The 13,153-nt window shown below is 41.1% G+C and overlaps 1 protein-coding gene across 11 annotated transcripts in view; it reads right to left on the bottom strand.

Annotated features, from left to right (window-relative positions):
* The window catches only part of prrc2c (proline-rich coiled-coil 2C), a 47,374-nt gene extending 37,982 nt beyond the window's left edge, over window positions 1–9,392 (bottom strand). For 10 of the 11 annotated variants that reach the window (XM_080431307.1, XM_080431313.1, XM_080431311.1 and 7 more), the window contains exons 1-5: window positions 8,872–9,392; window positions 3,932–4,104; window positions 2,565–2,739; window positions 1,681–1,796; window positions 431–556 (exon numbers count right to left, since the gene is read on the bottom strand). In XM_080431307.1, coding sequence (XP_080287433.1) covers window positions 431–556; window positions 1,681–1,796; window positions 2,565–2,739; window positions 3,932–4,049 — 535 coding nt within the window. In that variant the 5' untranslated portion in view covers window positions 4,050–4,104; window positions 8,872–9,392. Of the gene's footprint in view, window positions 1–430; window positions 557–1,680; window positions 1,797–2,564; window positions 2,740–3,931; window positions 4,105–8,867 lie in introns of all 11 variants that reach the window. The other variant, XM_080431310.1, reaches the window with a different exon arrangement.
* Window positions 9,393–13,153: the final 3,761 nt, after the last annotated feature.

Here is a 13,153-nt window from a genome sequence, read left to right as displayed (position 1 = left end):
AGAGATCCAGTAGAACTAAAAGACAAGTCATTTTATGTTTGGTTGCGCTCGGGTTTTGCGCTCTGAAAATAGCAGATCTACAAGATCACAACGCGTCGCGCTGCGACGCATTGTGAGCTTGTAGATCTGCTTGTAGATCTGCTATTTTCAGCATGCAACCAAGTGCAAAATCAGCCATTACCATTATCAAGGCACCGCCAACATACATTTTAGTCAACTAAATCAACTGTAGATTTAGTCGACTATAATCTCATGATATTTAGTCGACTAAAACTAGACTGAAACTTAAAACATTTCAGATGACTAAAATATGACTAAAACTAAATGGAATTTTATTCAAAAGACTATGACTAAAACTAAACCAAAATGTGTTGTCAAAATCAACACTAGTGCGCATGCAGGTCTGTGTGCAAATGTAGGGCAGCCATACTTTGAGGTCTAAGGCTGGGGCCAGGTCCATAGGGCTCCTCGTCTTGGCCGTCCCCTTTCTCCGCCTCGCCGGCCGCCTGCAGGCTGGGGAACTCCTGTTGGAACTGGCTGCTCACACGAGGAGCCCCTGTACAAGAGACACAGCACAGCGTCACAAGTAGAACAATCACCGGCACGCACAGAAATATCCTTTGGCTAGATTTTGTTTTAGTTGGGGTACAGGCGGCCTAAAACACCATTTCAGCACACAGCCTTCCTCATCGTAGCGTTATAAACACAGCACTTGCCATTTAAATTATTTGGCATTTAAGCTGATGCCATCATTACACACAAAACTGATTGGTCTCCAGTGGGAGAATGAACCCTCAATGCTCAGCCGTTCTCATGTCTATTAATAAAGTCAAAAAAACACATTGCAGAACTCCAACACGGGTAGTCATTGTCTAAAAGGTATCTTAACTCATTCAGTGCCACTGGACGTCTAAAACATCCGTTGTAATAAGCCCTGTGCCACTGGACGTCTAAAACGTAAAAAAATAAATAAATATCAAATTCTTTTTTTCTTTTCTTTTCAGAACCCAAGATATGATGATTTGAAAATGTTCTGCTCCATTCACTTCTTGTTTAACTTCTTACTGAAAAAGGCTGTATCTCGGCTACTAAGCACTTTTTTTTTACAATGAATTTTGACTGTGGCACTGAATGGTTTTTTTTTTACAATGAATTTTGGCCAGTGGCACTGAATGAGTTAATGGTGCGTTCACACGTGCAGATAAAACGATACATGATGCTACCATTCATTTTCAATGCAAACCAGCGACAAGAAGAGACAAAAGATACATCCGACGTTTGTAGCTGTAGCTCTATAGCGACAAAGATACAAAGATACAAATTCAAGTTGAGCAGGGTTCAACTTCCAGATACAAAACTACAACTGTCGCTCCGATGTCCGCACGTCTGATGACGTCAACAATCACGTTGAGCAACACAGATACCAAGCGACACAGATGCCGTTTATTTTTGTACCTTTGTATCTTTTAATCTGCCCGTGTGAACGCACCATTAGGCATTTCTGTTTCCTGATGCAACACAGTGTAGTGGTGGCCGATAGAGCTAGGTTTTTAGGCTGGACTCAAATCCATGCCATTTACGACGAGTCGGTATCGTGAGATTGAGCACCGTTTTTCATGATGAAACATCCATGTCATGCGAGCCGGTTTGACACCCTGGGGGGAAGAAGTCAAGACCCACCTTCTGGCTGTGTCTGCGGCTTGCTATTGGCCCAGGAGCGGCTACCCCCCCCAATGGAAAGCTCCGGAGGTGGGGGGGCTGGTGCTTTGATCGGGGGCGGGGGAGTCTCAGTCTGCCTGTGGTGCCAAAAACAACAATGGGGGTTTGGACGTCAAAGAGAGATAAAGAAGGGGTCGCATTTCCAGTGGGGCAGGAGCTGTATCATATGTGTGTGTGTGTGTGCATAAATATGACACACTGCATGTAGGCAGGCAATTACATAATCGTCTAATCGGAATTATTTTATATAATCGCAATTATTTTTGCATAATCGTCATAATCAATTCCATGTTAAAAAATTTCCAATTTTCCAAAAATGACAAAAATAGTGGAAATAGCCGATCTATAAGCTCAAAACGCGTCGCGATGCGGCGCGTTTTGAGCTTATTAGATCGGCTATTTCCACTATTAATGTTTATTTTTAAGTATAAAGTACTTAAATATGTGTTATTTGTCATATCTGACCTGTGCAACTTTTGTTTACGATAGCTAAAAGCCCAAAAGAAATGTCATTTTTATTCATAATGTTCCATTAATTTTCAACGACAGAAACACAATTACACAATTAAATCGTTAATCGCAATTATTTCAGTGATAATTAATCGTCAACTTACTTAAATGTGTAATCGTGACAGCCCTAACTGCATACACACATTATACAAGTTGTACGCTGCCTCAGTTTAGGAGGTACAGTATATGTGACGGTGTTTGGTTTGGTTTAGAGTGTGTGTGTGTGTGTGTGTGTGTGTGTGTGTGTGTGTGTGTGTGTGTGTGTGTGTGTGTGTGTGTGTGTGTGTGTGTGTGTGTGTGTGTGTGTGTGTGTGTACACGTGGCATTCATGTCACCTCTCGTCCCCTCCCTCAGGTCGAGATGCCCAGCCGCTGCCGTCCTTGGGGACGATGTTAACGTTTGGGTCGTTGCCCTTGTTCTCCGCCTTCAAGCTGGGCAGGCTGGCCGGCGGGGGCATGCGCCGGCTGCCAGCAACTTTGCCCAAACTCTGGAGCCCATGTCTGGCAGCCACTGCAGTCAGGGACACAAAAAAAAAACAGTTAGAGAATGTAAAGAAAGATGTTACGTGAGATCAGTGTTGATTTTGACAGCAAATTTTGATTTAGTTTTAGTCACCGTCTTTTGAATAAAATTCCATTTCGTTTTTGTCATATTTTAGTCATCTGAAATGTTTTACTGTTAGTCTAGTTTTGGTCGACTAAATATCATAAGATTTTAGTCGACTAAATCTACAGTTGGTTTAGTCAACTTAAGTGTATTTTGGCGGTGCCTTGATGGTGTCGTAATGGCTGATTTTACACTTGGTTGCATGCTGAAAATAGCCGATCTACAAGCTCACAACGCGTCGCGCTGCGACGCGTTGTGAGCTTGTAGATCTGCTATTTTCAGAGTGCAACACCCGAGCGCAACCAAACATAAAATAACTTCTTCTCCACTCGTCCCTCTCTTAACATTTTAGTCTAGTTTTTATTTGTTGACGAAATTGTCAATATATTTAGTCTTAGTCATCGTATCTTAGTTTTTATTTAGTTTGTCAGTGAAAAAAGGTAGTCGACGAACATTTTTTTGTCATAGTTTTAGTCGACTAAATCAACACTGCGTGAGATGACTTCATACTTGTGCAAGGATTCAACCCGATCAAACTGCCTTTGACTTATAAAATGAGTCAAGACATTTCAGAAAATACAAAACCTACGTGAAAAAAAATTGCACACGAAATTTGGTGCTTATCTGTCCAGCGGTTTGCGAGATCAGTCGCGGACAAACACACAACCAGACCCATTTGCAGACAGCTCGCCTCCAACAGAGCCAGAGACCATAAAGATAACTAGCCTTTTTCTTGATTTCATGCCATTTTATAAAAATTATCCAGCAAGGCAGCATACAGTGAGGACTGTATGCTGTTTGCAATGCGTACAAATAAGATTTTCTATATCATGATTCATGACTATGCCTTAAGTGAGTTGAGCAAGACAGACAATGTCTGAGTCTATCTATGATTCTGACATTGAGTGTGTGTAATGAAACAAAACCAGTGTCTACACACCATCAATGAATGCAAACACTGCCTCACAGTTCACTCGCTGGCTATGGTAGGGTATTTAATTCTGCTCATATTTCTAGTTCTACTGTGTGTGTGTGTGTGTGTGTGTGTGTGTGTGTGTGTGTGTGTGTGTGTGTGTGTGTGTCAGTGTGAACTCACCTGCAGTTTTCTGGGTTTCCAGAGATTTGCCCTTGTAGGTATTGAAGAGGCTAAGGGTTGCATACTTGGTCTTGCCATCCTTTGCCTTGGTGCTGCTCTGCCCTGACTTCTCTGACATTTCGCTTGAAACTCATCGAGTCTGGTCCTCTGGTCTCACCCCCAGAACCAGCCTCCTAAGGGAAGACACACACAGACAGGAGGTAAAGCGGGTGGGGTCGGATAAAGCCTTGGTTCTCAAAGTGGGGTCCGGGGACCCCCAGGGGTACTTGAGGGGGTTCCAGGGGGTCCCCAGCAAAATGTGTAAATATAGCATCAGAATAATTATGACCTTTTATACTTTGGCTATTCAAAAATAGCAGATATACAAGCTCATGCCGCGCTATGAGCTTGTAGATCTGCTATTTTTGAAAAATCTTGAAAATGTGTGCAAATCTTTGAATATATATTTTTTTAAAGCCAACATTTGTAACTCAAATCTTTGCTTCTGGGGGTCCCTGGAACAACATATTTTTAGATGGGGGTCCGCGGCCAAATACACATCATTTTGGGGGTCCTTGACATGAAAAAGTTTGAGAACCACTGGGATAAAGGAGGAAGACTGAAATTAGTTCTAACAACACAGAGTTTTCCCAGCAAGCTTCTTCTGCCGTTTGTGTTTTCCGTCCGTTACTGAAAACCCTTGTGGGTGTTGATTACAAGACTTCACTGTTAAGAAAAATGTAGACTGACTGGAAAGCAAGGCAATGCATTAACAAAACCTGCAGAACCCTCTTAACCCATTAAGACCTGGAACGCATCCATGTCATTTATAGTTTTCAGCAAAAAAAAAAACATTTTACACTTTGGCTATTCAAAAATAGCAGATCTACAAGCTCATAGCGCGGCACCGAGTGCCGCGTTAAGAGCTTGTAGATCTGTATTTTTTTTGTTGTTGAGAAAATGTGCAAATCTGTGAATATATATTATTATTTTAAAGCAAACGTTTTCAATTCAAATCTTTGCTTCTGGGTGGTCCCTGGAACCAAATATTTTAGATGGGGGGGGTCCGCGGCCAAATACATATAATTTTGGGGGTCCTTGACAATTATGGAACAGTTTGAGAACAACATATAGCAACACACGTTTATTTTTTTAAACCGTTGGGATTTATAAGACAGTTGTAGAATCGGCTTCAGGTCTTAATGGGTTAAATATGCACCCAAGAAACGAAATCAGTTGCCAGACGCTTTCCATTGAAAGTGCTGCTGAGAGACCAGGCCAACTTAAAGCCACTCGCTCTGCAAAGAACACACAGGGCTGAGAAAAGCCACACTGCATGGAGATAACACTGAGTCATACAGCTGCAGAGAAGCGGCTCTGCCTGTGATATTGTGGCGAGAGTGAAGGAATGAAACGAGTACGATGGAGAGAGGGAGAGAGAAAGATAGAAGTGATTCTCTTCCCACAACCGGAATGATACCTTCTCTCTGCTCAAAGAGGGGCATGTCCTCCTGTTGCCATGCCTGCACTACCTACGACAACAGGCAGAGTAGCCAATAGAGGGAGAGAGGCTGGGAGGAGAAATGGAGAGTGAAAACCAGCAGGGGATGATTGTGAAGGAAGAGTAGTTTGTGTGTGTGTGTGTGTGTGTGTGTGTGTGTGTGTGTGTGTGTGTGTGTGTGTGTGTGTGTGGGGGGAGTGGGCAAGGGGTAGAGCAGAAGGAGAAGGCCTGAAGCAAGACAGAAAGTGAGCAAGAAGAGAGTACACATGAGAAAAGTAAAAGGACAGAGATCACACAAGGGGTCATTTATAATTGATGAGAGAGTGGTCCTGGTGGCTGGGAGAGATAGTGGAGCACCTGACGGTCTCTGTCCCTGAACAACTTACAGCCCTTTACAGCCCTCCTGCAAGGGGACTTCTAGTTCTCCTCAGATGAGAGTAGAAGCAACCATGCAGACAGACATGCTGCGCTGCCACTGCCATCAGCAGTGCTCCCCCTCTGGACCACGCAAGCCAACACTGACACTCTCAAGCGTGTTAGAGAGAAGCCGTACTGACATCACACTCTGGGACATGATTAAGAATGTAAAAAAAACGCGGGTTTATTTATTATACCGGTATATAATTTATATACATTTTTAACATTTTGTTCATCTGCGACTTACAAAAGGTCAGCCGGTTTGTGCCAGACGTCGTGCGTGTGTTTGGGAGGCGTTATGGAATGATAAGATGCAAGGCAGACAAGAGTGACAATGGTCCACCTACTTCCTCCGTTCTACAGGCACCAGTGCCAAGGGAACCGCGCTACTGAATCCTGGATACTAAGGGGTCAGCCGAGGACATGCCATGATTGCCACGGTTTAACTCAACATCAAACCTTTCTTCTACTTCTCAGATGGTTTTATCAGTTCAACACTCAAACAAAAAAAAGGTACAATGAGGGGCCTTCTTGGGGGTTTTCTTTGCGTTTACAGTGGGATGTGAATAAAGAGAGACTGCAAGGGAAGAAAAAATAAAACTAGAATCTTCATCAAACCCAATACCACTTCCCTACCCTCAACTGGTTCAGCGCAACCTCTGGCTGTTCCCATTGCCTGATACTTAGATTGCCTTCCTCCCTGCAGTTACTCCATTACAGTGAAAACCTTTCTTGGTGTCCTCCTTTCATCCATGTCCAGCATACATCGAAAATGTGTTTCTGCTAAGGAAGATCTGCTGAGTGAATTGGAGTATACTATTTTTGTGTGTATGTTGGCTTCACCTCCTTTATTTTGTACAAGGAGTGGGGACAGACCAGCCACACACAGGCAGACTGGCAATTATTGGCAAACAAATTTGGTCCATTTCAACCACAGTTTGGGAGTTCACATTGGAATTTGAAATGGTGGGTACATTTTCAACCCATTAGCCATGGCCACTGTGGCAAATTAATTAAAACATTGGTTTCCTGCCCCTGGTCAGGATGCCACCCCTCTCTACAGGAAGGAACCACGTATCATGTGTCACACACACACCATCACTTCTCACTTCTGAGGGAGACTGGTCAGCGAGCGAGTACCATTGTTGTCTAAACAGGCTCCCTTTAATCTCTGCTACAACTAGCAGTTTGTTTTTACAAATTCATTATTAAAAAGCTGTTTGATAATGCATTTCGACCTATATGGGAGAGTCAGCCAAGGACATTTGTTTCCACAATTTCTAAGCTTTTAAATGACTGCAAACGATGCAGTGAAACGGAGACAGTCGAGAAGTCCAATATCTCCGGTTTATATTCTAACTGTAAGTAGGTGGATACTATCAACAGAGTCACCAGTACCGGTCACTCTCTCTCCCATACAGTATGATGGTCAGAAAGGTGACAAGGGCCAATGCAGTGAGTGACCACCACCTCACCACCACTTCACCTTCTATGTATAAGCCTCCGTTTAGTCAATCGCTCTGGAAAACTTTGAGGTTGGTAGAATGTACCATGTACTGCCATTCCTACACTCCTCTTAACGGCTTTTGGTCCCATGGAGATGATGGCTGGGGTGGTGAAGGATAAGAACCGCCGGTCAACCTCAAACTATTGTGGCTCTGCCCTACCTGACCATCAATACCACGGGAAGGGACTGTAATATTATCCCACTGCCTGCCCAGATACACACACAAGAAATAAAAAGGCACTGATGATTTAACCTCATTCACTAATGAAAAACATGCTGGAATATGAATGCCAGAAAATACTAAATCTAAAGAAAACGACGCTCACAGAATGATTCATTGATCAAAATGGAAAGGCTGTCAGCTTCTGGATTTACATACTTAACTCGAGTTTAAATCCCCTTTTAGTCACAAGGAAATGTCTAGCCATCTTGATTTTTGGCCCCATGTTCCTATATTTAATTAGGCCTATTTCCATCTCCGGCAGTACATCTATGATCTGATTAAATACAGTGGCTGACTTAAATCAATAAACTCACTTCCATCAAATCACTTGTGCATTAAAACAAATGTAACCTCTCTAGTTAACTTAAGACTCAAAGGCAACCCCTCCATCAAAAAAAAGCAGGAAACAGCATGAATTCACTCATCAGTCATTCTCAAAGCCTGCTGACGGAGATGTCATAATGATTCAATGACACTGCCATTGAATCCTTTCAAGACATTCACTCCCTGAGGCCAGACTCATGAGCTGTAACATTGATGCACTAGTAAAAAAATGTACCCCCCGTGTAGGGAAATCTTCAATGCTGCCTTCCTGTACCATCCTGAGACGGATTGACAAATCATAGTGCTCATCAATCCAGATAAATATGCCAACATCCAAAATGTGGAAATCCAACACCCAACACAATTGGTCAGAGACAGATCATGTAAGCCTGGCCGCTTTTTATGACTGCAATTTCGTTCAGGTTTCCATAAATCAGTGGCATTGATGATGAGTCAGGCCATCTTTGCTTCGTGGACCTAGATTACTGGGTGGTGGGCAGGCAGGCAGGGTGGATCACAGGGGCCTCTCCTCTCCTCTCCGCCGGGAGGAACTCACCCGACCCAAATAATAATAATAATGCCTTCTTCCACCGCAGCGAAGTTATATCAGCAAAACGCCTCAATCCTGCGCCGGCAACCCACTCCCAGCCAGGTTTAGAATCCAGATGTGCAACGTGGTGCTGCTGAGCGGCCAGGCCAGGCTGCATCGCCTTTAACACACTTTCGGTTTGCGCCGATTCGCCATCACATACACACACACGCTCATTTAGCTCTCATCGCGACCACAGCAGCAGACTGGCTAACCCAGCTAACGCCGTTCGCGATCGGCGTTAGCTGTGTTAGCCCAGTCGCAATGAGAGCTAAATGAGTGTGTGTGTGTGTGTGTGTGTGAGTGTGTGTGTGTGTGTGTCATGGGCATTTTACACCAAAGAAAAATCATGCACAGAACTCATTACATTACAACATCTCCTGGCGTGCCAATAACCCACCTGCAGCCGCCGGGTCCCTTCTTTTATTTGTCCTCTTGTGTCTTCTATTGGCATGGGACAAGAATTCCGTCTGAATTTTGGCCTGGTTTTAGTCGTTTAAACAGTGTGTGTGTGTGTGTGTGTGTGTGTGTGTGTGTGTGTGTGTGTGTGTGTGTGTGTGTGTGTGTGTGTGAGTGTGTCTGGCCGGCGGATTACAAAAGCTGTTGGCTAGCCTGCTAGCCTGGCTCAGGCTAACGATGGTTAGCTCGTTGAGCTCGCGCTGCTGTGTGTGTGTGTGTGCCACACAACCAGCCCAAAAGCTGCTCGTCAGAGTCCTCGTCCCGTTTAGGTTCTTCTCGTTATAACGTCCCTTCAGACCGTTAGTTCCGTCTTGTTTCTTCGTTGAGACGTTGACGGGGGGAATGGGGTACGGGTTTAGTCCCGTCGTTCCTCTTGTCTTGCCTCCTTTCACCCCGTTATTCTTCTCTCTCGTGTGAGACGGTGTCTTTCTGTGTGAGGCCCCCGCTGCTCAGCGCCCAGGCCTGTCTGTCTCACTATCAAAGATGGCAGACTGAGGGTTGCCAGGTTTGTTCGACTGTTATCCACCTTTTTCTGTGACGCCAAATCCCCAATGCGGTTCGGTCTTTTTTTTTATTAATTTTTAATTTGAACGCCTGATTGTTTTTTTTTTGTTTTACGCATCATTATGTTTGTGTTTTTACTTAACATCAGTAGTGGAAAAAGTACTTTTCCCCCCTTTTTTTCTCAAGTAAAAAGTATCAATACTGCAATGTAAATACTATTTTTTACTTGGTAATTTTTCAAATCTTTTGATAATAGCAGATCTACAATGCATCACATCGCCAGTCGCAAAGCATTGTGAGCTTGTAGATCCTATCTTCAAATGGCCAAAATGTATATAGGGCTGAAGTGGTTCTATGTTTTGTAATAATAATCAAAATCTAAAAGTAACTAATAACTAAAGTTTTAGAATATTAGTTGAGTAAAAGTACAATATTTGAGGATGTAGTGGAGTAGAAGTAAAGGTACTGAAAATTGGAACTACTACAGTAAAGTAAAAAGTACCTAAAAATTGTACTTATTAGTACAATACTTGAGTAAATGTACTTAGTTACTTTACACCACTGATTATATTTGTGTTTTTACTTTACATGTTTCTGTCTGGAAAATGGTGACACACAAGCTACGAGAAATTCTGATGACACTATAAATTCCTATAAATTACAGATCAGTGATACATATAAAGACACATTCATGACAATTTTGTCTTACATAGAAAATGCCAGAAAAACTTTATCCATCCATGCAAGCAAACAGTTTGACAGACTGACAAAAACTGTTGCATTGAAAGAAGCCCAAATCTCAAATCACTGAATACCTTTTCAGATTGCTACTATGTTTTAAGTGTTTAGACTATATCGTAACCGAGACGCTAGATTATATTTAATTATAATATTGGATAAATTAATCAAATGTGTTGGTGGCTAAACATAACATAAGCCTTTTAAGTAGTTAAAAATTTCTGGTCTCACTCTCACCACAAAAGCAGAACAATAACGGCCACGCTTATTCATCCAATACATACATTTTTGAATCACATAACATAAACATTTGTAAAACACAAGCGCACTTTGAAAGACCCCAAAACCTGTTTTGCAGGACCTGGCAACCCTACTGCCGACAAGTTATGCGTGGACGATTCCTTTTCCGGGGTCCTTGGGTCCTGCTCAGGGTTGCCATGTCCGCTTATTGTAAGTGACTTTTGGCTTTGTCTGTAAAGTTGCTTGTAATTTGTAAATATTAGCTGCGGGTTGCGATTTTTTTTAGGCTTTTTTCTAAAGTGTCGTTTCACTTATTTGGGCTTGTTTCCAAATTTTGCAATTATTATCAAATATTTTCATGTCATGGACCCCCAAATTAGTAGCCTAGCTATTTGTGTTAGAATGTTTAAAAAAATATTCCACATTTTATTTAAAGATTTTTTTCGCGACGCGTTGTGAGCTTGTAGATCGGCTATTTTCAAATAGCCAATGCATATAGGTTTAAAGTGCTCATGTCATGTCTCTTCTTTTGGGCTTGTTTTCATGGACCTGGTTGCTTGTTTCTCTCGCACAACCTGGCAACACTAGTTCTGCTTTGTGCGGCGGTTCATTTGAAATCAGTTCCACGCTCTCAGCCTCTTGGCCTGATTACCTAACAAACCCATTCATTAATTTAATCAATCAAAAAGAGTTTTCTGAAAAACTCATGTTTTCTATATCAGTGGTGCTCAAACTTTTTCATGTCAAGGACCTCCCAAAATAATGTATTTGGCCACCGACCCCCATCTCAAAATATTTTGTAATAGGGACCCCCCAGAAGCAAAGGTTTGAGTCCAAAATGTTTCCTTAATTTTTTTTGATTTATTTGCACAAAATATTCAAGATTTTTCGAAAATAGCAGATCTACAAGTTGGTAGTGACGCGCTATGAGCTTGTATATCTGCTATTTTTGAATAGCCAAAGTATAAAATATGGATAAAGCGGTCACACAGATGCTTTCCCTGTTTGAATGGGTTAAAAGGAATAGGCCTACAAAGGAATATTAAAGCCTCACTATGTAACTTTTTTTTAATGAATACAATTTAATTTTGTCCAATCTGTATGGTGGAGTATGTTAATACAATATAACTTATACAATTGGGGTGGTTGTATAATGAAAAATACAACTTGTATTTAAAAAAAAAAAAGTAAATAGAAGCAGCAAAATGTTCCTAAGGTATTAAATAAAAATATATATATATTGAGATTGATTGTGACTGATTATACATCAGTGAGCATGTTACTGTTGTAGATGCTTAAGATATGAATCCGTTTGTTTACACTACTGTTTTGGGGTATTTTCTCTCATCTTTGTTTGTGAAATATTGGATTATTTTAACATTTATATTTGTTGGAACAACTCAGACATCTGAAATGTGACCTGTACTACACTGCTTTTTGTACCTGTGTCATAAGACAAAAAAGTTGGAAATGTAGTGGAGTAGAAAGTACAATATTTCCCTCTGAAATGTAAGGGAATGGAAGTATAATGTAGCGTGCAATGGAAATACTCAGGTAATAATAATTAAGTATTGTACAAGACAAGTACCTCAAATTTTTACACACATACTAGAGTAAATGTTAGTTACTTCCACCAAACGTGACAAAAAATCTAACACAATAATAATACACAACAGTAGGCCAGTCATGGAAGAAGTAGCCTGTAGGCTACTCAGATATTTTACTTAAGTAAAAGTAGCAATACTACAAAATACATTGTTATTCCGTTACAATTAAAAGTCCTGTATTACTAATTTGACTTGAGTAAATCAAATGTACAATGGTGTTGGCATAAATATATGCTTACAGTACAAAATGTAAAAGTATAGGACTCATCATGCAGAATGGCCCATTTCAGTAATGCATTCATGTTTTCATCACTTTAATGTTGCAATTGATAAATGTGAGGCTGATTTGAATTACTTAATGTACTGCTGGGTAGCTTAGCCTAAAATAATTGTGACAGCCTTCCTACTCTGCCTGTTTTGGGCTGACACTTTCCCATCAGGAGAATCAAACATCACTTATCCCTTCATTTATGTTTTGATTAATCATCTGAATTGGCAGAGTAACTAGTAACTAAAGTTGTCAAATAATTACAATGTTGTAAAAAGTACAATATTTGCCTGAGATTTAGTGGATATTTGCGATGCGATGCAACTATCCCTTGTGCTATTTCAGGATAAATAGAGAAGACATTAAAAGGAAATCAGATATGATTATTAAATGAAAAACCCCACTTTTTATTTAGTTCCTTCTAAATGTTTTCTAGAACCTGTGATACTAGGGCTGTGGCTGAAAACATCCAGGATTGGCTATATTACAATTCAGGCATTTAGCAGATGCTCAGTGCAACTTACACTTACAAAGTGGAAGATCGGTGTAAATGTAATTAACCCTAGTCAACAAATGACAGGGTATGCTGGATACCTTTGGGACAAGACACCCTGAATATTATTTTTCATATAATTGGTTCTGAATTATATGTGACTATGACCTGTAATGAGGACATTGTCTGCTTAGTGATTTCTTTGTGAATTAATAGTTATATAGTCAATATTGAAATCCGAGTCAAAATGTTGTTTTTTGCCTCTAAATGTCAGATTAGGACAAAAGAAAAATCACAACACAATGTGTCACAACAAACAGAGAATTTAAATTTGCCTTCCATATGACACAGACAGATACACATTTTGTGAACC

This window comes from Gymnoscopelus braueri (genome assembly GCF_963280865.1).
Source record: "Gymnoscopelus braueri genome assembly, chromosome: 6".
Classification (NCBI taxonomy): Eukaryota; Metazoa; Chordata; class Actinopteri; order Myctophiformes; family Myctophidae; genus Gymnoscopelus; species Gymnoscopelus braueri.
The sequence above is the reverse complement of the archived record's forward strand: the minus strand, read 5'-3'. Positions and strand labels throughout refer to the sequence as shown.